We start from the raw sequence: 25,697 nt of genomic DNA, 5'->3' as shown, positions 1-25,697 counted from the left end.
TGGGCGTCACCCGTGGTGTTAGTGAGGAAGAAGGACGGGACACTGCGCTTCTGCGTTGATTATCGGCGCCTGAACAAAATCACGAAGAAGGACGTGTACCCCTCCCACGGATAGACGACACCCTGGATCGACTTCACAACGCGACGTACTTTTCATCGATGGACCTCAAGACCGGCTATTGGCAGATCGAAGTAGACGAGAGAGACCGAGAAAAGACGGCTTTTATAACACCCGACGGCCTCTTTGAGTTCAAGGTCATGCCTTTCGGTCTTTGCTCGGCACCTGCGACGTTCCAGCGCATCATGGACACTGTACTGGCCGGATTGAAGTGGCAGACGTGCCTTGTGTATTTGGACGACGTCGTCGTGTTTTCCTCGACCTTCGACGAGCATCTCCGGCGGCTCGAGGCAGTACTTCAAGCAATAAAGGCCTCTGGACTGACCTGAAGCCAGAAAAGTGCCGATTCGCGTACAACGAGCTCTTGTTTCTGGGCCATGTGATCAGCAAGTCTGGAGTGCGCCCAGACCCGCGGAAAACAGCGGCCATCGCCGACTTCGCGCCTCCCACCGACAAGAAGGCCGTGCGCCGATTTCTCGGCTTATGCGCCTATTACAGACGCTTCGTCAAAAACTTTTCACGCATCGCCGAACCACTGACGTTTCTCACGAAGACTAACGTGGAATTCAGGTGGGAAACGGAGCAAGTGCAAGCATTTGAGGAACTTAAACGACGCCTGCAGACGCCACCCATACTTGCGCATTTCGACAATTGCGCCGACACTGAAATACACACCGACGCTAGCAGCGTAGGACTCGGTGCCGTCCTTGTGCAAAAGACTGACGGGCTTGAAAGGGTTATCAGTTATGCTAGCCGGTCACTATCCAAGGCAGAAGCCAACTATTCCACAACAGAAAGGGAATGCCTTGCCATCATCTGGGCTACGTCAAAGTTTCGCCCCTACCTCTATGGCAGGCCCTTCAAAGTTGTCAGTGACCATCACGCCTTATGCTGGCTAGCTAACTTGAAGGACCCTTCAGGTCGTCTCGCACGATGGAGTTTGAGGCTTCAAGAATTCGACATTACCGTCGTGTACAAGTCCGGACGAAAACACTCTGACGCCGACTGCCTCTCTCGTGCCCCCGTCGACGCGCCGCCGCAAGACGACGACGATGACTGCTTCCTCGGAACTATAAGTGCCGACGACTTCGCCGAAAGGCAACGAGCCGACGCGGAACTGGGGGGCCTTATGGAGTACCTCGAGTGCAAGACCGCCGTTGTTCCGAAGGTATTCAAGCGAGGACTGTCGTCGTTTTTCTTACGGAACGGCGTTCTCCTGAAAAAGAACTTCTCGCCACTTCGAACGGACTACCTTCTTGTCGTGCCCTCATCATTGCGACCAGAAGTCCTCCAGGCCCTACACGACGACCCGACGGCTGGACACCTCGGTGTTTCCCGCACCCTCGCCAGAATACAGGAAAAGTACTACTGGCCACGCCTTGCTGCCGACGCCGCCCACTACGTCAAGACTTGCCGAGATTGCCAGCGACGGAAGACACCGCCGACTAGGCCAGCGGGACTTATGCAGCCAATCGAACCACCTCACCGGCCGTTCCAGCAAATCGGGATGGACCTACTGGGGCCGTTCCCGACGTCGACTTCCGGCAACAAGTGGATCGTCGTAGCGACTGACTACCTCACCCGCTACGCGGAGACGAAGGCCTTGCCCAAAGGCAGTGCCGCCGAGGTAGCAAAGTTCTTCGTTGAGAACATCCTCCTGCGTCATGGCGCCCCAGAGGTCCTCATCACCGACAGAGGCACGGCGTTTACTGCTGACCTAACTCAGGCAATACTGAGATACAGCCAAACAAGCCACCGCCGGACCACAGCGTACCACCCACAGACCAATGGCCTCACCGAGCGGCTAAACAAGACCATCGCCGACATGCTGGCCATGTATGTCGACGTCGAACACAAGACGTGGGATGCCATCCTTCCGTATGTGACCTTCGCATACAACACGGCCATGCAAGAAACGACGCAAATGACGCCGTACAAGCTGGTCTACGGAAGGAGCCCGGCAACAACGCTCGACGCAATGCTACCAACCGCCACCGACGAAGACGATCTCGACGTTGCCGCCTATTTGCAACGCGCCGAAGAAGCTCGACAGCTCGCCCGCCTGCGCATCAAGACCAGCAGAGGGTCGACAGCCGTCACTATAATCTTCGACGACGCCACATGGAGTACCAACCCGGTGACCGTGTGTGGGTCTGGACGCCGATACGCCGACGTGGGCTCAGTGAAAAACTTCTTCGGCGATACTTCGGCCCATACAAGGTGCTTCGACGTCACGGCGCTCTTGACTACGAGGTCGTCCCGGACGGCATTACGAACTCCCAGCGACGCCGCGCACGACCTGAAGTCGTCCATGTCGTGCGCCTTAAGCCGTTTTTTGCGCGTTAGCGAACCTGAGAACTCTACTTTTTCCTTTGTTATTGTAATTTATTTGTGCATGCACTTGTTTTTTCCTTTGCATGTTCTGTTGCAAGCATCGGGACGATGCTTTTTCAGAGGGGGGCAATGCCACGCCCGCTTCTTCTTTTATTTTGATGTGTTCGAGTTTGACCAGCAAGGACGGTTATCAACGCTCGACGCTGGCCGTGAAGCAGTGTTCGAGAAGCTTCACGATTTTAGTAGATCGTTTTGTTAAGATTGCGTGCCGCACGCGAATGTTCCAGCTTTGTCGAGAGATAACGCCGCCACCAGCGATATTGCTGGAAAGTTCCATAGCGCCTGTATAAAAGCCGACGCGCTTGACCGCTTGTCAGTTGATCGACGGTCGACGCTCTGTCCGCCGCTATCAGTGTGTTGCTGTAGATTGACTTACAGTTTCCCGGCCACAAGTTCGGCCAAATAAACAGTTTCATCTCGAACGTGCTGACTGCTGTCTTCGTCGTCACGACCACGTGACAATATTATATATTGCCTTGTTTGCTCTTAGTCGAAATAGTGTTTCTAGCATTATTATTATTATTATTATTATTATTATTATTATTATTATTATTATTATTATTATTATTATTATTATATTACCATTGTTCTTAACTTAAAAACCACAAGTTTCCCTTAAAATATAAGAATTTATGGTATTAGAGGCGTATAAGATTGATCATACTCAACGTATTTGCATTTGCGACGTTGCTTGGAGGGCGTTCTGGCCCCACGAAGGAAATGCAGCTATGCTAATAGTGTAAGCCCAAATTTCTGTTGAAAAAATGTGGGCGATTATAACGTGTAGGGGTTTCGGAGCCCAGAACCCCTCAGGAAGGAGACCAAGACAACAGCGGACACATCTTTACTGGTCCGAGCCTCGGCCGCAGCTGCCCGCTGCCTGCGGCCGCCGCGTGCCACGAGCGCACACGTGATCATCGTTCTCTTCTATGAATGCTCGCAGCCACCGAGCGCTCCCACACTGCCCCCTCCCCTCCGGTGAAATAGGGGAAAGGAGGTGCCACGGAGATGGAGCAACTAGCCCTGGCCACGGCGGACCACCGAGCTAGTGAGCCCAGAGTAGTCATAGTAGGCCTCCTGGCGCTGACGTTTCATGGTGCTGTTGTCGTAGTAGACGTACCGGTGTGTCGAGTTTTGCCGTTGTAGCCGCTCGGACCATTCGCGTCTGGGTGGCGGCCACTCCTCCGCGTAGTAATCTTCGAACGCTGGCGGCCTCGGCAGCCATGGGGGCGCGACGTTCCCGTAGAAGATTTGGTTGCCTGTCCCTGCGGCGCTCATTTCTCGTCCCTCGTCGATGTCGGTACCAGGTCGTCTTTGATGCATCTCCATCTCGACGTAGTCTCGGTCTTCCTCTTCGTCCTTGTACTTTCCGTTGTTGACCCGCTCGGCGTACACCGGTGTCGGCTCAGCGATTTCGGGTTTCACCCCCTCAACATGTTCGACATCGTTCACGTCATCCATGACCTCTGCATCATCTGCCTTCACACACTCCATATTCTCGTCCCACTCGCCGTCTTGGGCCGTGCCTTCGCCTCCAACTTCTCCTCGTATTCCTCCTGCTTAACGACCCTGGCTACCTTCCGTTCGCCACATCGAGACCCCTTGGCCTCTGCACAGTCCTTGGACTCTCGGGTTTCCTCGTCACCATGCGGCGGTTCGTGTGCTGTTTTTCTCCCGTTGCTGTTTTTCTTTTTCTTCGTTTTACGCTTCTTTCTCAGCTCCTCCGCCTTTCCATCATTTTCCTCTCGCCCTCCAAGATATTCCTTCGCACCGTCCATTTCCTTCACGCCATCGTCGTCGTTCCGGAAATCCACCAGCACAACACCAGCGCCCACCTTTTCAGCTGGCCTGTCTCCTTTCGCGTCAATCTCCTCGGCAATCTCTTCTATGTTTCCCCGGTCGCACTCGCCTTCGCCGTCCTGGGAGTCTTCGGCCTCTTCCTCGGTGATCTCCTCGTCCACCGCCGTGTGCTGCTCGTCGTTCCTGGTCTCTGCACCCTCGTTGGCGGTCGATGCGTCGCCACCGCGTCGCTTGTCCTCCCGCGGTGCCGTCCGGCCGCACGAGCTCGTACGAGCCTCGACGCCGACCTCATCAGCGCGCGCGGCGTCGGCGCTTTCGTTGTCGGCCTTAAGTGCCGCCTCGCCACACGAGCGCTCCAGAGCCTCCTTGACCTGCACGGGCAGCGGGATGCCGATGGAAGCACCGAGGTGCTCCAGGGCGATGATGGCACGCCGCTGCTCGTCGGGGGTCATTTTCCCGGAAAGGCAGAGGCACACGAGGGTCTCGACCGGCTGATGGAGGGGGACCAGGTCGTAGACCCCGTAGGCGGCCATGTCCAGGAACGCCCGCTTCAGCGCCCATAGCTGCTCGAAGGCGATATCACCGTGCCGGGGGCCGAAATCAGGAGCTGCTGGGATCCGGCGGGCGATGACCAGGCGGAACATAATGGGGCGGGGTCCTACCCGTTGGGCGCCAGATGTAGGGGTTTCGGAGCCCAGAACCCCTCAGGAAGGAGACCAAGACAACAGTGGACACATCTTTACTGGTCCGAGCCTCGGCCGCAACTGCCCGCTGCCAGCGGCCGCCGCGTGCCACGAGCGCACACGTGATCATCGTTCTCTTCTATGAATGCTCGCAGCCGCCGAGCGCTCCCACTAACGTTAACATACCCCGAATCGTTTCCTTCTGCATTGGTCGTTAGCTGTTTATGGTTGGTCGAAATTTTCCGCCTCATGCACACAACACCTGCTAGTAACGCGGTGCAACAAATTACGCGAAAATGATCAGTCGCGTAGTGACCACTTATGTACGACCGCGTGAAAAAATTAGCGAACACACTATATTCAATGCAGCATATTTTTGATCATTGGTTCTTGGCGATTCGTCGAAAATTTTTTGGTCTGCCATAATATTGCCTGCTTGTTACGGGACGTCAGAAACCTGTGAAATCAAGCAGCGTTAAAATGACGTATGCCCATTAAGCATCGCATTATTATGCTGAACTATAGCTAAACTTTTTCGAAATAGCCGGAAAGTGTCTCATTTTGAACGCATTTCATGAAGGCCCGGCTGTCAATTCAGTCTCCTTAGTCCAGAGAACCGCGGACCTCTACGATCTTCCTGGTCCGGTAGAAAAAGTTTCGGGGCAAGCTTGAAAGCTGTACTTCTCAATGTGCTCAAGACCATGCACGGCCTCATTCGTCGTCGATTTGTTGCAAGCCGCCGCGATCGCTGTAATCTACCATATGATAAGCAAGGCGAAGCAGGTTGATCGGAGACTAAAGCGGAAACCTTTCTTAGCTGTCCCAGTTCGGCCCAGCAAAGACACTTAACATGCTTAACACTTGTGCACTCTGAACGACCCAAAGCAGCGGCGATGCTATTCCTTTTCGATGAATAAAGATGAATATCCAGAAAGTGGAAGAGCGTTTCATCAGTCCATAACGCGCTTACTGGTCCCCGCCCATATTCGCGTCGGCGACGATGTAAATTTCAGGCCCGGTATAGCAGAATGAAAGCCTCACAGACTGTTCTAACTTTATAGTGCCCCTGCTCAGCTGTAGCCTCCCTTAGAATGCTGGAGCACAAGGCGCGTAACATTCGCATAGGCAGCCTGCACCGCAGAGAGCCTACAGTGCGGGGTCGTGAGACGCGGAAGACAATTTTCACAGAAGAAGCGTAGCACAAATTGTTCTATATAATGAAGTTATTGCTGTGTTCAACGAAAACTTCGCCACAATGTTTCGTTCCCCAGTGTGCAGCAGACAGCGACAACTGTTGAAAGTGGGGGGGGGGGGGGGCTAGCACCCGCCTTGCCCCCCCCCCCGTAGATAAGCCTACTCCATGGGGACTCTCCCGTCGAGATGCAACTTCGCGGTGTCGCACGCGGTTGGGTGTGACATTTACGAATGCATATTCGTATCTCTTCGGAATGGCCAACAGTGCGGCATGCAACTTATGCGGCTGTGAGGAGACGATTGAGCACATTCTATGCCACTGCCCATCCTACCAAACTCAATGACGTGTTCTAGGAGCCAAACTAGATCGTCCGGATGCAAGAGGGTTATTAGAAAAGAAAATCCTTGACCCGCGATTTCGTGCATGCACAAGGGCACGAAAGCCCTGCTGCACTACTTCAAGGCGAGCGGACTTGACGAGCGTCCGTGAGCTACCAGCGCGAGCTCGTGTTCTCACTAACTGTTCATTTCTTCTTTTAACACGAAAGTGTTTTATGCCGGGGTTCGCCAAGACTTCAGTGACGTATTTCCGTCACAGAAATGACGTCGAAAAAATTTACGCGATCAGATGGCAAAGAAAAAAACATGGCTGATCCCTCCGACATAGGAATCGGTATAACACGAAAGTGAAACGCGTCTTCACAGAAGTAGTGCTTATTGTGTAGTGATATATGAGAGCTTGTACAATGTCTATTCGTGTTTGGCAGCTATAGCACCGTTTGACGTGGATGCACCCATGTTGACAGCATGTCTCTATCGCGACGACTAACGCCCATGATCGTGATTAAACCGTTATGGTAGCTGACGGTGTGAACATATATTTGGACACAGCGAATCGTGAATCCCGCGTAAGGATGATATCAACAGGCTCATAATCAACACTGGTACCCGGTATGCACTTCTTCAAAGCGTCGTCAATTAAGGAGAGAAACGGCATGGCGCGCGCTTTCTAGTAATGGGTAGCCGACGCCTGTGCTCATGCATACATAACACACATTGCGTAGCCTGAGCCGCAAACGCGTGCGTCCCGCTGGCCTCTGTCTCGCAGGTGCTGCTCTCGCTCCACCAAGGCACGACATTCGCCCGTCGAAATCGCGTCCTTTCTGCGACGCATATTGCAGCAGTTCTGTTAGTCGGTGCTCTCGCAATTGAAGCAGTCGGCGGCGGAGAAATCCCGTTGGTGCACGTAGAAGCCGCACTACTCCGATGAGCCGACGCACGCTAACACGAAGCCAAAGGCAAAGAACGTAACTGCGTCAAGGGTAAACTATTCTAGCTCATTTTATCAAGGGTGCCTCGGCGACGCGAGCGCGGCCAGTCTAGCTCTCTGGTATCGAGACGCTTTAACCACGACCTCCGATATCGCATGCAATCTCGGAGTAAGCGCTAGTAAGTGTCGATCGTGAAGCATTACTTCTTTTCACATCTCACAGACGGCGGCACCGTCCCGCTCCGCCCGCCGCGAAAGAGAATGTGTGAAAGATATAAGGCGCGTTCGCGCCGTGTCTATCATCTCCCGAGTTAGCTTAGTCGGTAGCGCGTCGGGCGCTTGCCGTCGTGGCCGCAACGTCGTGGGTTCGATTCCCAGCGGGGGTATCTTTTTCTTGGTTTTTTCTTTCTCACCCGTTGGCGTCCATTTTATCCACGTCATATCCGTGACGGATGTACTTGGTGGACCCCGGCATAAAACACTTTCGTGTTAAAAAGGTTCCGTCAACGGGCATCGAACCCACGAACACACGGACCGCAACAGGAGACGCCGGGCACGCTATTCACTGCGCCACGGTCACATACTCTAGATGCTTTACAAACGCGCCTTTTATAACTACCACTCTCCCGGTCAGCGGGGTGGTGATGCCCTCTGGGAGCGGTAAAGTAAAGTAATTCGTCATTACTGCGGCCTCCGCGATTAGCACCTGCAACGCGTTACACGCCCGTCCCATTCGGCACGTTTTCAAAAGAAGTTAAATTTTGTCAATGCCTTAACACAGCGCGAGGTGGCGATCTTAGCCCAAGCGTTGCAGAGCCGTATATGGGGAGAGTCTCGCGAATGGGCGGGGCAGTGACGTTGCGGCGCGGCGACGACGACGTTCACGTCACCGCCACGCCTCCGCTCCGGCGCCGTCCGCCATATATAGTCTTCCCGCGCTACGGGCGCACGGCTGAGGTTATGTACGCGCTGTTCATTCGTGAAATCTAGCGCTACTAAGCAAATGGCGAAACAAATTGTGCAAGGACATTGTTATACAAGTTTAATGAAGAATTTGGAGAGAATTATCTGTGTCCAAATCATCGAGAAACTGACTTCTAGAGTTGTTTATGCCGATTCGAGTCCACGACATTCTACGCAACGCGCTGTGCTTTTAGAGCGCGGCTCTTAGGCGTCCGTTCCTGCGTTGATCGGCGTCGCCGATGACGTCGTTGGCGTAACCGATAGAGGGAACGAGAACCAAAGACAGCGAACGCGGGGTCTGTCAATATTACGAGCCACTGGCCTCTAAAATTACTTTCTTCCTCCGTCACGCCCGCTCGCCCTTCGGTCGGAGCTCGTGCGCATGCAAGGCTGGCGGGTGCGCTGCGACTGTCTCGCTTGTCGTGACCGGGATGCCGATGTCAACGTTTCGCTCGGTTCGTGACGCCTCCAATGCACAGAATGGTGTGCGTATAGCACTCGAGCACTGGCAGTTTCTGTGGCAATATTTAACGAATGTTCCAATGCGGATAGTCAGAACTTCAAACACAGTTGGCGTTGCCCCAACACAAAGCTGTGCTCAGAATTCGCATGAGGGAGTATCGTAATCATCGGCGACTTATCGTGCTACGAAGACCTGTGGGTTTGTGTCTATTTTGGTTTGTTTTCTTGATTAATTTTTTTGAACTTAGGTTCAATAATAACGACGCTTAGAATTGTTTCTGACGCTGATGATGTTTAGTACGGTTCGGCTAGCGCTACTCTGCACAGTGATCTCGTGAGAAGTTTTTCGACCCTGCGATGATGCTCGCTCCGAAGTTGGAGTTGAACTGTGAAGAGTACTATACATATAACATTGGTTTCTTTACTTGCTTCGGAAGCGGAGTACCGGCGAGTGAGCAAGATCACTGAAGTCCAAAATCGGATCTCTCATGCTCGCGCTTTCAACAGTATGGGGGTCTTCACGCAAGCAGAATTCGCGCTGTTGACGTCATGGTCATTAAAACATTGCTTTCAGGGCGAACGCATTAGATGCCTCATGAAACGCGGCAATTGACTGGAGTCCCGAGGCTTCGGCGCCAACACGAGTGAGGCAAAAAGTCATGTGATGACGTCACTGGACGTCGTAGATAGCTCAAACTGGTGATGTGTCAACGACGTCATGCTGACGTCGCATTACGTTACGTCATCTGATATTGTCATCACATGACATCGGCGCTTTGCACAGCCTCTGTGATTGGCCCACCAATCACGGAGGCAATGCAAGAACCGGGGACGTGCAGAAAGCTTGCAACGCCTCCAATCTTGGAGGCAGTAAAAATGATGTCATGACGTAACCAGGACGTCATAGAAGCTCAAATTTGTGACGTGTCAATGACGTCATGCTGACGTCAGATTACGTTACGTCATGTGATATTGTCATCACATGATATCGGCGTTTTGCACAGCCTCCGTGATCGCCCGCCGATCACGGAGGCAGTGCAAGACTTTGGGACGAGCAGAAAGCTTGCAACGCTTCCGGTTTTGGAGGCAGTAAAAATCATGTGATGACTTCCTTAGGACGTCATAGATAGCTAGAATTTGTGACGTCACAATGGCTTCACGTTGACGTCAGCTTACGTTACGTCATCTGATAATGCCATCACATGACTTCGCCGATTTGCACAGCCTCCGTGATCGGTGGGCCGATCACGGAGGCAGTGCAAATCGCGTAAAGTCACGTTACTCGACGTCATCATGACGTCACACGCTTTAGTCGTATACGGTGACGTCATTGCGTGATGATTTTTCACATCTCTCGTGTTGACACCGCCGACGCCGGCGGTCAATTTTCACGTTTTCTGTGGCATTTAAGGTTTTCGCCAGAGCAGCTGCAGGGCCCCTAGAAGGCGAGTGTTAAATAAAAACAATACTTCGTTCTGCTAGTCTGTGATAGCAGACATCATGTTGGTTTACTTTAGAAAATCATTTTTTCTGCTCAACTTCGTCACGCTGTATACTTCCTAATCACGAAATTTCATCCAGCACATGAGGGCCCCTTGCTATAGTGAAGAGCTTCCTGCACGAGCACAGACATTGTGCACTATACGTGCATGACTAAAAAGCGCAAGGCACGTTCGCATACCACTGAGGCGCGGATTGATTTGCATGCGCGAATTAAGCGTGAAACCGGTAGCATGTACACAAGCGGCAACACAGCGGTAAATGACACCATAGGCTGAGAGTTATAGAAACGCAGGCCACATAACGTACAACACATGCCAGATAACCGCCGCAGCTGACGCGCGGCAGCACTAACCCGCGATATCGAAAGAAATCTTCCCCTCACAACATCACGGTAACATCCCAAGCCCGTGCTCAGAACGGGAGATAAATTAAGTAAACGCAACACATCAGGCTTATAGCGTGATCGCTGCAAAATTCCATGTGCCCAAGCGTTTGAAACGCGAACCATAAAACTCCTTTTTTCAGCGTGAGCAAATGATTTTTAAAGTTCGTGCACCTGAAAGGGCCCCATTGCACAACGAACAATAAGTTTGTGTTAATGGTATGCTGTTTGCAATACCAGCAATATTCAAGCGAAATACTCAAGAACGTATATCGTATAACGCGGAGCAGTCGGTCGGGGTCCATTTGCTGCGTCTGATGTTTCTAATCCAAAGGCGTCGTCTCTCCTTTTTTTGGGGAAGCCTAAAAAAGCTGAAACCCTGCGCGCTGCTGTTTGAGCAGCCCACCGCGCAACAACGGCCTATCGCACGCAACAAATTCACGCATGAATGCGAGGAGCAGTCGTCATGAATACGCGCGCGAGACCGGACCTACGCGCGCTCCTCAGCAATCGTGTAAATGCGGCGCGCCGCCGGCTCCTCGCACAGACTCGCAGCCGTGGCATCCGCGCGCTGCAAGCGTAGGGTATTCAAGCGCTGCCGCCACTGCCGAATGAATGCGTGGTTGGAGGAAAGGAAAAAGGCACTATTTTCTGCAGCCCTTGTGGGAGCACGGCTCAGCGCCTTGTAGGGGGTGGGAGTAAGGAGGGAATAAAAGACAAGTAGAAGAAAATGGAGAAGGAAGTGATAGGAAGTTGGCAGGCGCGACGAAGAGAAGACAGGAGAGATGGAGCTGGTCACAGGAGTTCGAGGGACGGGACCACGATTCAGCCAGGGGCACGATACGCGTCGGTGATGAGGCGGCGAAGGTCCTGCCGATGAGACGCGCATGGCATAGCGGTCGAAGGAACCGTCACAGGGCGTCGACGGCGAGAGGCACGAGGACTAGTCCGTTAGGCATCGCGGGCGACACATCCGTTTTCCACGAAATTCAGCGAGCAACTCCGCCACTGCCGCCTGCCGCCGCCGGCGAGGAGAGAGGGCTTTACGTCACGAGAAGAGGGCGGTGCTTGGGCGGGGCGCGAAGAGAGGCGAGATGAAGAATCACCTTACCCCCACCCCTATTGGCCTTGTGTGCGACCGATGGCGGCGCTGCGAACGGCGCCTGTATGACGTCAGAGCGGGGATTCGCGCGCTTTCGTCGGCTACGTCTCCGCGGCGAGTGCTGCGCAGTGGTGAAGTACTGCTCTGTGCCTCAGTGTACTTCGTCTGCTCGTGAAAAAGGCGTTAGCTTTCACAACTACCCTAGGGACCCGAAGCTGAAGAAGGAGTGGATCGTCAATCTAAGAATGGGAATGCGCCCCACGCCTTTATCGACCGCGTGCAGCAAGTGCTGTGTAGCAACCTGCCGCGAAGGCCCCTAGACAAGCAGCCGACGACGCGGCCTCCGAATCGCCTCGCACGTAAGCGCGCCTCGTCAGCTCAGCTGAGCGGCGCAGGATATCTGATACTACGGCTGCATTTGGATGGTGTACATACGTATTTTACTTGTGAAGGCAAGCGCGCGCCTAGCGGACTGCTTATCATAATATCATAAGCGAAACCTGTTGCCGCTGTTTAATGCAAATTCTCTAAAAGTCTTCACCTGAAGCAGTGCAGACACTTTTTTAAAAGCGGAGCTCTTTAACTACTCGTTAGGCTTCGTGGCGTGAAACTGGACCCAGCTTGCCTTTGCCACGTTAATCTCTGTGGCCCTGTGCGTGTTATAATCAGCGATTAACTATTTGTTATATTCTAGTACCCATGAGACGGCCCTGTGTGGTATTATTATGAACTACGACGTAATATCGTGCTTACCGAACCAAAATTAGGGGACAGACTGTGATCATGGGCATCGTCAGGCGGGAGAGGGTGCATGCAACAAGGCGGCACTTGCGCGCTTGTTTGCAGGACGAGAGCTGCGACGGGGATGCGATCTCCGTTGACGTTCTCGGCCACGCATTCAACAACGTGGCCTGCGTCGTACACCGCCTCGCCCTCGATGAGGCACCGCGACCTTTCACAAGCTTTTCTACATATTTGTAGATGCTGGAGAACGGCACGCTTACTGAAATATCGAAAGAAACACCCAAGCTAATTAGTATCGGCCGGCGAAGACAAGATAATGAGCGAGAACACTCACACATAGTTTCCCCTTCTTTGCAGCAATGCGGTTGGTGGCATCGGCGCGCTCGTCGGCCATCCGGGGGATTTCTTGGCCCTGTCGATTGGGCCGTAACTAAAACAAGTTCAACATTACACTCGAAAACATTCGTTGCAGGCGTAAGTTACCCGTCGCGAGGCTGTTCGTTCGATGAAGTTCCCGCCTGAAGCAGACGATCCGCATACAGGAGCAGTGGCTGCTGCAGCGCGGTTGAGAGCGGAGTCCCCGCTCTGACGTCACACGCGAGAGGGTGCCCCTCCAAGATCTCCAGGCCATCAAGGCACTGCGCCGTGCTCCCGGCTGCAGAAATTAGGTGCCTTCTTCCTTTCCTAACGAACCACTACCACCACTCTCCTAAAGGGTATATATGGCTGTGAAGCATCGTAAAAGCGTCGGCCGCGCTCATAGCATCACGCTAATCCAAACCAAAAATAGCTCTGCGACGCACGCCTGCCTCACATGGCTGTAACACCGCGTTCCCCGCTCACGCGCTCGTCCCGAGAAAAATCGGGACCGGGCTACCGGGGCGGCACGACGCGCTTTGCGATTCCCTCTAGTCCGGCCGTGGTGTTCAATCACATTTTAACATGCCGCGGGATGGCGTTTAAGTTCTGCGTCCAATATGCGACGCTCTTCTGGCTATCGCACCTCGTTCTCTGATTACGCTTTCACCGTTAACTACTACAGCTACCACAAGGCTTTGTTTAATCATTTAACATGGACGTTAGTCGTCGGAATGGAGATGTACCACCAGTCATCGAAGTGGGTGCATCCACGTTAGACGGTGCTATAGTTGCCAGACATCAATATACATTGTACAAACTCTTATATCAATGTACAGTAAACATACAGTTGCTTCTGTAAGGGCAGGCTTTACTTTCGTGTTATTCCGATTCTTATGACGGAGGGATCAACCATCCTTTCTATCTCTCCTCCTATCTTATCTATCATGGCCCCATTACCCCACCCCACGTGTAGGGTAGCCAACTGGTTAACCTCCCTGCCTTTCCCCTTCGTTTCTCTCTCTCTCTCTCTCACAGTTACAATCCGTGCAGAGAATATGGGCACGATAATTTATTTGCTTACCTTGTGTGACAGCATGAAAGGTTCCCAGCGATTTAAATGCCCAATGTGCATAAGCTTCGAAAAGTAGAATGAGCAAAACGTCAAAACACTTCAGGCGGTCTGCTTTCCTAGAAAATAATTACCGCACGCGATATAGCCTGAAAGAGATGTCCCTAAGATGTTAATTTGTCTTGTAAGTTTCGTATTTGTACTTTTAATCATTTCAAGAAAATGTATATTATAGTGCTTCGGCCTGTCCTACGTGCAATCATTTTGCAAATATGACAACTGACTGCCTCGGTCGCACCAAAGAGCAAGCAACCACGCGCTTCAAAATTTCTGGCCCTCAAGTGCCTTCTATTGACGAATCGAGTTGAAACAGTAAGGCCAACATACCTGTCCAAACTTCTTGCGCAGTACAAAGAAGATGGTCTCCGTGAACTCAAAGATGCGAAACATGTAGTACCACCACGAGAGGCTCACGAGCCGCATGGTGGCTGGCCGCAGAGACGAGTCGACCTCCTGCAGCAACAAGCTGTAGCCGTTCTCGATAAACGCTAGCCGCACGAACTCGGCTAGGAAGAAGGCACAGTTGAGCACCATGAACAGGTTGTACGCTAGCACCAGTGGCTTGATGTGCAACGGCATTCGGCCCTTCATGGCCCGTGGCCCCAGTACCTTGACGGTGTACACGTAGACTGCTAGCAGTGCCATCAGCGGTGCTGCGCTGCCTGTGAGGAACCAGCCCTCTGATCTTCGGTCGGGATCCGGAAACCAGCGCGACGACGTCATGCCTGAGGGCTGCGCGGTAAACATAGTTACTGCCATTGCTGTACGTTCTAGTGGCGGTGGAAAACATGTACATACAGCAAAAGATGTTTACTCACTGCGCCAGCACCTTAAACATAGCTCAGTGTACACAGCAGCGTAATCGCTAGCCTCAATTACGTTAATTAATGTACAACATTTCCAACATTTTTGGCAATATTTTTTCGAATTACTTTGGGATCGCCTTCAGGTGCTTCACCGCGTCAACTTACCCGCTGCCGAGCGACACGTCTGTCGGTGAATGAACACCTGAATACGAGGCGCATGGCACGGCTACCGTAGTGCGTATTTTCACAGTCCTCCGTGGCTTGACATGTTGTTCACTTCATATGCTGTCCTAGGTAGGACACTTATTCATCACTAAATCTCGAAAGAAGCCCTCATACAAGGTATTTCCCCTTTTCCGTTTTAGTATCCTTGTCATCGGTACGCACAGTTATGTACTTCAAAGATGTGCACCTGCAAGCATGGGTGCTAATGCCAGGGTGGCTGGCCTCTTCGAAAGTAGGTGCTTGGCCCGGCGAGGAGCTGCACACTTCCGGCCTATACTGCACTGCCTCACGCTGATCTCACTCGGTCATCCAGTGCTACGGTCGTGCTTGTGTACAGAAGACTGAGGCGCGAAATACATTTCTTGAAAAAGGGAGAAGCTGAAGAAAAGACAAGAGAAGCGCCGGCGCTTCTCTGTCTTCTCTTCTGCTTCTCCCTTTTTCAAGAAATGTATTTCGCGCCTCGGTATTCTGTACCTAAGCAATATACGCACCAACTATCCTAGAAGCATGTCCTTTTGGAAGACCATGCTTGTCTTATCGCGCTTCCGTCAAGGTGTTTCTCGCAGTTCCCTCAAACACAGCGCTTACGCGCAATTAAGATTACTCTCAGGAGGTTACATGTGGTTTCTCGCTGTCTCCTTGGGCCTCTTAAACATGGCATTCCGAACATTCAGTGAGACCTCTCAGAAATCGCCATAAACACACGCGACAGATCGCAGCGTCATTTTCGCATAATGCGCGTGTAACTATGCGCATCTTTGTGCATGTAACGAAGTCCACCATGGCACCCCGACCAAGAATTCAGCCTCCAACAACGCGCGGTATTTCCCCCCTAGTAGCGTAGTTTTCTAGGCCAGTTAGTACACGATGACAGTCTTATGGTTTCGCGCAGGCTGCAAATACGCTGGAAAAAGAAATAAGCGATGCTTTCCATGTGAGGAAGTTGGGCGCTGAATTATTTGTGAGTGACTCTTAGGGGCATCGCAGAGATGAGGAATTTCAATATCTGACAATACTCTAATGTCATCACGTATTGCACGTGTTAAGGCCCGGTTAGAAAGGAGGTGGGGCGGGTTAGTCTTTATGTTCACATGATTCCTGCTGTGTTGGTTTTCAACGCACGCGCGGCGGTGTTCTAGAGAATACCTTCTTTATCGAACTTCAGTTGTAAATCCAGCCTTTGTCCAGTACGTTTCTCCTCCTCTGCTTGCGTCGTAACCTGCTGGACCCGTTCACACTGTCTATTCCTCCCTAAAACACTAAAGCTATTTATGCGGCCTTCTGGCATTGTTCTGACGAAGAGATATGTTGTCAACAGCACTCGTCAGCTATTACCGACATGTCGGAGAACGCATTAACAAGCAAAGCGAAATAACTGAGCGAAAACGGGCCCACCATGGCGTGCCGCCAGCCTAAAAGCTACCACAACTTTCCTACCTACTATATTAAACCGGTGGCAGCTCAGTGCTTTAAGGCGGGTCAACGATATCCAGCCTCAAGCGCCTCCGACACGCGACCATCGAACGAACTGTACTCGCGGACATTACTTGGCAATAAAGCGAAGGTTGCAGAGCCGAATTGCGCGAACGCTACCACTAATTATTGTAGCCCCACAATTGCGTCCATGCTTTCTATATGATAAGAAATAAATGAAAACTTCCTCATTATGCACAGGAAGCCCCTTGAGGCACGATGCACCACACACCGGTGAGATAATTTGTTTAAACTTAGAAGTTGTCATTTCGCGCTTTTGCACGCGTGAGAGCGTCGCGCCTTTCACGTGTACCTCAAACTCTACATGGCGTCTGCGTCTTCTCGTGAGCGTCCGCCTCATTCTGGTTCTTTCGTCTATTCGCCTTAAGAGACTTGTGACGAATTTTACCCACAAACGCTCGCCTAAGCAGATGTGCAACACTTATGCCGCGACGCGATAGCATTCCACAGTTGTACGAGGTGCGCGCGCAAACCGGACTACTTCGCCTAGAAGTACATGTGCAGAAGCTCCACCCCCGCAGCTTTGCCTTCATTTCCAAGAAAAGTTGTCAGCGAGTATAGGCCAGGTTCGCTCGGCAAATTTAGAGGTTTACAGTTTCGAAGCCCCATAAACTGATACTCTTTTGCAGTTCGTCTTCATGCTTGCCTATCTATTTCCTTGTCTGCCTTTTCCATAGGGCACGTGCAGACGATCCCTCTGATGTTACCTCTCCTTGGAAGTCCAACAATATACCGGAAGGAATGCACCTGTTACGCTTTCTTCCTGCAACTAATCATCTCGCCGAACAGAAACTGGACTCTCTCATGAATTGTTGGACAATCACCGTTCGAATGATGCCAGTAATGACACTCTGGCCCTCAGACTGCAACAGCTGCAGTGTACCTGGCGGCCACGGTGGTGAGAATCGTAACACAGCAGAGGGTGCAAAAAACCACTGCACACGGACAGACTGCCACTGAAAGTTACAATTCAGTATATTTTCGCCATCGAAACAAAACATAATAGCCGAGTAGGCCGCGGTAAAAGCTATCTTTCGATAGCTTGTTACAATGCCGTGGACACCTCAAACAAAAATACACCTTGGAGGTATCGCAGCCGCATGAAAGAAGGCATAATGAACGTTTGACATGGTAGAAAGCTGTAATACAATGTAAGCAGTATAATACAAGGAAATACATCAATAAGCAGAAAAGAAAGCTAGACATAATAATACGAGAGAGAGAGAGAGAGAGAGAGAAATAACTTTATTTATAAAGTCCAGCGAACTTTACTTGGGTAGGCCTCAACCCCGGCCTAGGCCTCGGCCGCGAGCCCTTGGGCTCGGGCAGCTTCCTCGGCTCGCTGGACGGCCCAAAGTTGTTCTTCGATATACGACTCCGTAATTAATTTCGCGGACACAAAATGGATGAAAGTAAAATGCAACATCAGGTACAATGTACTAGAGTAGACGGTCAGCATATTATAGAAATATAACGTAATAACAGTAGGTTAATACTGTACTCAAACAAGAAATAATGATTTATGTAGTAATATTGAACATCTTGGTAAAGGAAATGTTCGAAAATTGCTTTGTTAGTAGTGTTTTCAAGAACGACGTTCTTTCTACACAAATTATTTAGAAGTCGTGGCAATTCAATTTCAAACAAGTGTCAACCGTATTGTTCTTTATACGTTTGAACAAGCCATTCACCAGTTTGACTAGTTGTGTGCGTGCGTTCGCGTTTTCATAAATTAGAAACCTGTCGCAAAAAGAATGTGTTTTGAAAATTTCATGTTTGAAGGCTACGGATAAACAATATGCATACAATTTTTTAACCGGAAGTACTTCATATTTGTGAAAAAGCTCTTTAGCAGGTTTTATCTGGGAACGTTTGCAACAATTCTAATCCATTTATTTTTTGCAAAATCCCTGACTTATTCACATTTTCGAGAGCGCATAAACTACTACTCTTTCGCAGTTCGTCTTCATTATTGCCTTTCCATTTCCTCGTGTGCCTTTTCCCCAGGGCACGTGCAGACGATCCCTCCGATGGTGCCTCTCCTTGGGAGTTCAGCAATATGCCGGAAGGAAAGTTGAACCTGGCAACGCTTAACACGCGCATCATCTCTAGTAAAGCAACGCTAAAAGAGCTTTTCACAGACTTAATTGGTAGGAGTTCACCTATGCCATGATTTGCCATGATTTGCCTTAGTGACGGTAGAAGTAGGAAATCATATAAACTGCTGTTCAATGAACACGTCCTCTGCATCAGAGGGCTCCCTGAGAGTTGAGAAGACGACGTGGGGATATTATTGCCACGCGCGCTTGTTTTTCTATTTTTATGCAACCGGTCCGTTACACGAATAACCACCGCCTTGCGCAAACCGCGCCCGACTATCCGGGAACCTTCCAGATTATTTTAGAATTTTCTGATAAGCTTCAACGCGCAATGCGAACAGTAGAGTTTATTCTGGAACTAACGCGGCCACCAACGATAGGGCTGGAATCTTCGATGCCGCATGCAAAATGCCGACGCGCGTTACCGCAGATCAGACTGCCGGCGGCCAACGCTCTGTACGGCGCTACCAGTGTACAGTGCGTGTACTTTGACTTTTCGTTTCCTTGGCACGAGTTCGCCCAATAAAGAATTTCGTCTTTAATTGTGCCGTCTTCTTCGCCTCTGCCGACAACGACAACGATTCGGGAATCATCACATATAAGCTCGCCGCCTACCAGACAACGCCTTCGTGAGGACACTTTGCCGAAACAAGACCTGACAACACGACGAGGCAGCATCGAAGAAAATCGACGCAGCCGTGATTCGACGCTACGACCTAAAGGCCCGAACACACGTACGCGTTGCAGCGCGTCAACGCGTGACTTTTTGACGCGGCGTCGCGCCCTCTCCCTATGGAGAGGGAGGGCGCGCAGCTTCGCGTAGCCGCGCGCCCTGTCTCCCCATCGGGAGAGGGCGCGACGCCGCGTCAAAAAGTCACGCGTTGACGCGCTGCAACGCGTGACCTTTTGACGCGGCGCCGCGCCCTCTCCCTATGGGGAGAGAGGGCGCGCGGCTACGCGAAGCTGCGCGCCCTCCCGCTCCATAGGGAGACGGCGCGGCGCCGCGTCAAAAAGTCACGCGTTGACGCGCTGCAACGCGTACGTGTGTTCAGGCCTTAACCGTAACGCACGACGACGAACCACAGACCTCAATGTACAGCCGCCAATTTTTTTAACCTGAACGCGCGAGCATCGACCGCCGAGCTGATAAGCGCTGTACAACAGAGCACAGCGGCGAAATGAACGAGAATACGCGCATGCACAGTGTCAGCAGTCCTGGGCAGCTGTCGTCTGCTATACTCGCGGACAACTTTTCATGGCAATGAAGGGAAGGCTAGAGAGCCAAACTGCGCATGTGCTACCGCTGAAGATTATAGTCCCACAATTGCGTCCGTGTTTCCGACGTGAGAATAAAAGAAAAGACAACATTACTTTATTTTCTACGGGACGCTGTTTGAAAAGAGCGTCATCGCGCACCACAGAGATATTTATATTTGTTTTGCTTTATGCAGTGTCATTTCGCGTTTTTGCACCTGCGTAAACGTCGCACCTTTTATGTGCCCCTCCCAGTCAAAATCGCGTCTTCGTCTTCAGGTGAGCACTCGTCACTTTCCAGCTTTTCCAACAACTCGCCGAGGGAGCTTGTGTCGAATTTCACTAACAAATGGCTTTGTAAGTCTGTGACGGCCGCTCGAATAATCAAATGGCGGCCGTACAGGAGGTACGGAAGGTTCACAAACCAAACTAATTTCGAAACGCGCGCCGACCACAAGCCAGCAGTCGAAGTTGGCAAGACGCCCGCCAAGGAGCATCCCAAGCCCAGCGCACGGAGCATGCAGGGCAGCCGCGCTACGGCAGCCTCAATGGCTGCCGAGGCCAGAAAATGGACAGACTCTGCAGGCGCTTTGTTGCGTGCGCAACGCGTGGTCCGCCATGGCCACTAGTGGCCACCATGACCTCGCTCTCCCAACTTTTACCGGGGCGGGAGGGGGCAGTATGGGGAGCGCCGGAAGCGGCGGAGCCGGCCTAGAGAATAGGACAAAGAGGAGTAGCTGGGAGGGCTCAGCGGCCACTGACGATCAGTCGTGGCCGGGCCTGTGAACAGAGAAGACGTGTCACTCGGTGTCTGCCTCGTCCCTGAGGGATTCTGGGCGGCTGCTGGCCCAGACCCCCTACAGCATTCAGCATTACGTCTAGAGGTTCTGAAAGCGTTGCACGATGAGCCAACGGCTGTAAACCTGGCATTTGCACGCACGATCGCGATGACACAAGAAAACTACAACTGGCCTGGCCTCACTGCCGACGTCGCCCGTTAAGTAAGGACTTCCCGAGACTTCCAGTGAGGGAAAACACCACCGTCTAAGCCAGCCAGACTTCTGAAGCCCATCGAACTTCCTCGCCGACCTTTCCAAGAAATCGAGGTAGACTTACTGAGGCCGTCCCCGTTGTGAACTTGCAGAATAATAGTAGTAGTAATAATAATAATAATAATAATAATAATAATAATAATGTAATAATAATAATAATAATAATAATAATAATATTTATAATAATAGCGTTCATTTCTCATTAAAAAATAGTAGACATATCAGAAATCAATGGATCGTCGTAGCTACCGACTACCTCACCCACTACGCCAAAACAAGTGCCCTGTACAAGTGCAGTGCCACCGAGGTAGCCAAGTTCTTCGTTGAGGACGTCATCCTGCGTCATGTCGCCCCAGAGGTACCCATCACCAGTAGATGTACGGCCTTTACTGCTGACCGAACTCAGGCGATCTTGAGATACAGCCAAACAAGCCACTGCCTACCATCCGCAGACCAATGGCCTCTACCGAAGGTCTAACTAAGACCGTCGCCGAAAAGCTGGCCATGTATGTCGACGTTGAACACAAGATGTGGGACACCATCCTTCCGTGCGTGACCTTCGCACACAACACAGCCGCGCAAGAAACGACTCAGATGACGCCATGAAAATGTTACAGTGAAAGCTGGTATGAGATCATTTCAACGGCCGTTGTTCACGACGTAGTTGTCTGCCGCCGCCGCCGCCGGTGTCCTTAACCACTATCGCACGAAATAAGAAAAAAAAAGGAAGTAAAAAGCCGGCAGATCCCACGCAATGTGGGAATCGATGAAATGCGAAGCAGCCAGCAAAGAGCTGCATATACAGTCTTGTTTGTCATTGAAGCAAACGAACTCATTTATGTCGTGACATCTAGTTCACTATATATAGCAAGTTTGTCATGAATGCATGCATGTACAATCTGGTATATGTCATGCTAATGAAACGTACATTCTGGTATACGTATACGATGCGTGATATTCGACACGAACTCCTGTCATGCCATACTCATTTTGGTATATATCCAGGTAACAAAATGGCCGCGAGCGCACCAGTAGCGTGGCGTCTAAATCATGCCCTACATGACATGCGCGTCACGATTGTCATATTAAATCCTGTTATTTATGTTTGTCACACAGTCATGTCGCGCAACGCCAATTTTGGTGTATATCAATCTAGCGAAACATCCGCCAGTGCACTATGTCATGCTGTACATGACACGGGTGTCATGATTTTTATGTTAACTCCTGTTATTTATGTTCCTCACACAGTCATGTCGCGCAATACCAATTTTGGTGTATATCAATCTAGCGAAACGGCCGCCAGCGCACCATGAGCGTGGCATATAAGTCATGTTATACACGACGTGCGTGTCATGATTTTAATAACGCCTGTTATTTATGTTCGCCATACACTCTTGTCAAGCCGTACCAATTTTTGGTATATATGAAATTAACGAAACGGCCGCCAGCGCACCATGAGCGTTGCACGTATGTCACGCTGTACATGACATACCTCTCATGATTTTCATATTAACTCCCGTTATTTATGTTCGTCACACAGTCATGTCGCGCAATACAAATTTCGGTGTACATCAAGCTAGCGAAACGGCCGCCAGCGCACCATGTCATGCTGTACATGACACGGGTGCCATGATTTTCACGTTAACTCCTGTTATTTATGTTCGTCACACAGTCATGTCGCTCAATACCAATTTTGGTGTATATCAAGCTAGCGAAACGGCCGCCAGCGCACCATGAGCGTGGCATGCAAGTCATGTTATACATGACATACGTGTCATGATTTTCATAATAAATCCTGTTATTTATGTTCGGCACACAGTCCTGTCGCGCAATACCAATTTTGGTGTATATCAATCTAGCGAAACATCCACCAGTGCACTATGTCATGCTGTACATGACACCGGTGTCATGATTTTTATGTTAACTGCTGTTATTTATGTTCGTCACACAGTCATGTCGCGCAATACCAATTTTGGTGTATATCAAGCTAGCGAAACGGCCACTCCTGTTATTTATGTTCGTCAGAAAGTCATCTCGCTCAATACCAATTTTGGTGTATATCATGCTGGCGAAACGGCCGCCAGCGCACCATGAGCGTGTCATGTAAGTCGTGTTATACATGACATACGTGGCACGATTTTCATAATAAATCCTGTTATTTATGTTCGGCACACAGTCCTGTCGCGCAATACCAATTTTGGTGTATATCAATCTAGCGAAACATCGCCAGTGCACTATGTCATGCTGTACATGACACGGGTCTCATGATTTTATGTTACCTGTAGTTATGTTCGTCACACAGTCATGTCGCGCAATACCAATTTTGGTGTATATCAAGCTAGCGCAACGGCCGCCAGCGCACCATGAGCGTTGCACGTAAGTCGTGTTATACATGACATACCTTTCATGCTTTTCAGATTAACTCCCGGTATTTTGTTTGTCACACAGTCCATGTCGCGCAATACCAATTTTGGTGGTCTATCAATCTAGCGAAACATCCGCCAGTGCACTATGTCATGCTGTACATGACACGGGTCTCATGATTTTTATGTTAACTCCTGTTAGTTATGTTCGTCACACAGTCATGTCGCGCAATACCAATTTTGGTGTATATCAAGCTAGCGCAACGGCCGCCAGCGCACCATGAGCGTTGCACGTAAGTCGTGTTATACATGACATACCTCTCATGCTTTTCAGATTAACTCCGGTTATTTATGTTTGTCACACAGTCATGTCGCGCAATACCAATTTTGGTGTATATCAATCTAGCGAAACATCCGCCAGCGCACCATGTCGTGCTGTACATGACACGGGTGTCATGATTTTCATGTTAACTCCTGTTATTTATGCTCGTCACACAGTCATGTCGCTTAATAGCAATTTTGGTGTAGATCAAGCTAGCGAAACGGCCGCCAGCGCACCGAGAGCGTTGCACGTAAGTCCTCTTATACATGATATACCTGTCATGATTTTCATATTAACTCCCGTTATTTATGTTCGTCACACAGTCATGTCGCGCAATACCAACTTTAGTGTATATAAAGCTGGTGAAACGGCCGCCAGCGCACCATGAGCGTGCCATATAAGTCATGTTATACATGACATGCGTGTCATGATTTTAATAATAACGCCTGTTATTTATGTTCGCCATACTCTCTTGTCAAGCCGTACCAATTTTGGTATATATGAAATTAACGAAACGGCCGCCAGCGCACCATGAGCGTTGCTGGTAAGTCATGCTGTACATGACATACCTGTCATGATTTGCATATTAACTCCCGTTATTTATGTTTGTCACACAGTCATGTCGCGCAATACCAATTTTAGTGTATATAAAGCTAGCGAAATGGCCGCCAGCGCTCCATGAGCGTGGCATATAAGTCATGTTATACATGACATGCGTGTCATGATTTTCATAATAACTCCTGTTATTTATGTTCGCCATACACTCTTGTCAAGCCATACCAATTTTGGTATATATCAACTTAACGAAACGGCCGCAAGAGCACCAAGACTGTGGCATGTAAATCATGCTCTACATGACATGCATGTCATGATTTTCATGTTATGATCTGTCATTTATGTTTGCCATACAGTCAGGTTATGCCATACCAATTTTGGTATGCACCCCATGAACGAAACGGCCAGGAGAGCACAAATTCCTAGGCGGCTAGATAGATAGATAGATAGATAGATAGATAGATAGATAGATAGATAGATAGATAGATAGATAGATAGATAGATAGATAGATAGATAGATAGATAGATAGATAGATAGATAGATAGATAGATAGATAGATAGATAGATAGATAGATAGATAGATAGATACGCTCAAAGTCGCAGAAGTTCGCTAAGAAATGTTTCGCAGTTAAAATACCGCTTGTAAAATAACTACGTGCTTTTGGGATTAACTACTGCGGCTACAAACAGTGCGAAGGGTGAGCTTTCCGTCGAGTCGTAAAAAAAAATCGCAGCATATCCACGGAGTGAATGATGATGAGTGGGCGAAGCTGCGGAGGTTCATCGGTAAACCGTGAATCCTCCGTGAATTCTGCCCGGTACATCAACACCGACGTGAGATCGGGCGCGTTTATACTAAAGGTTCGATGAGAGTTATGACGACTTTCAGCTCACTTTAATTTTACATGTACGCTGTGAATTTTCATTGTTAAGAAAACCATTGCTTTAGAAAACATCTGGCGTCTTTCGTTAAGCAGCTGGCATCTTTTCGTTTTGCTTTAGAAACATCTGGCGTCTTTTCGTTTTGCTTTTAGAAAACATCTGGCGTCTTTCGTTGGTTTACTTCATCAATCAACGGCGTTTTGAACAAAATTTTTATTGTTTAATCACGCACAGGAGAAATCTCACTAGGCACTACCTTGGAGGTAAACAATGGCTGCTAATGGGAATGAGAGACAGAATATGCGGCTTTTAGCTAACACTTACATTTCTACTTCTACTAACGTTTCCTACTGGAACATGCCAATGGCTGCTAATGGGGAATGAGAGACAGAAAAATTCGGCTTTTAGTTAACGCGCACGCTGCGAATTTTTTATTGTTCAACAACGCACAGGAGAAATCTCCCACCGGCACCACCTTGGAGGTCAAGATCTGGTACTAGCGTTAAGACTGGTTACGCACTACGACGGGGACGAACGGGTG

At 50.2% G+C, this 25,697-nt stretch overlaps 1 protein-coding gene across 1 annotated transcript in view; it reads right to left on the bottom strand.

Moving 5' to 3' along the window:
* The window catches only part of LOC119384176 (elongation of very long chain fatty acids protein AAEL008004), a 582,544-nt gene that overhangs the window by 105,498 nt on the left and 451,349 nt on the right, over positions 1-25,697 (bottom strand). Inside the window, exon 2 of the mRNA XM_037652454.2 lies at positions 14,431-14,835. Within this exon, the coding sequence (XP_037508382.1) occupies positions 14,431-14,826 (396 nt within the window). The 5' untranslated portion in view covers positions 14,827-14,835. The remainder of the gene's footprint in view (positions 1-14,430; positions 14,836-25,697) is intronic.

This window comes from Rhipicephalus sanguineus, chromosome 2, assembly GCF_013339695.2.
Source record: "Rhipicephalus sanguineus isolate Rsan-2018 chromosome 2, BIME_Rsan_1.4, whole genome shotgun sequence".
Taxonomy (NCBI): Eukaryota; Metazoa; Arthropoda; class Arachnida; order Ixodida; family Ixodidae; genus Rhipicephalus; species Rhipicephalus sanguineus.
This window is presented reverse-complemented; position numbering and strand designations above follow the sequence as displayed.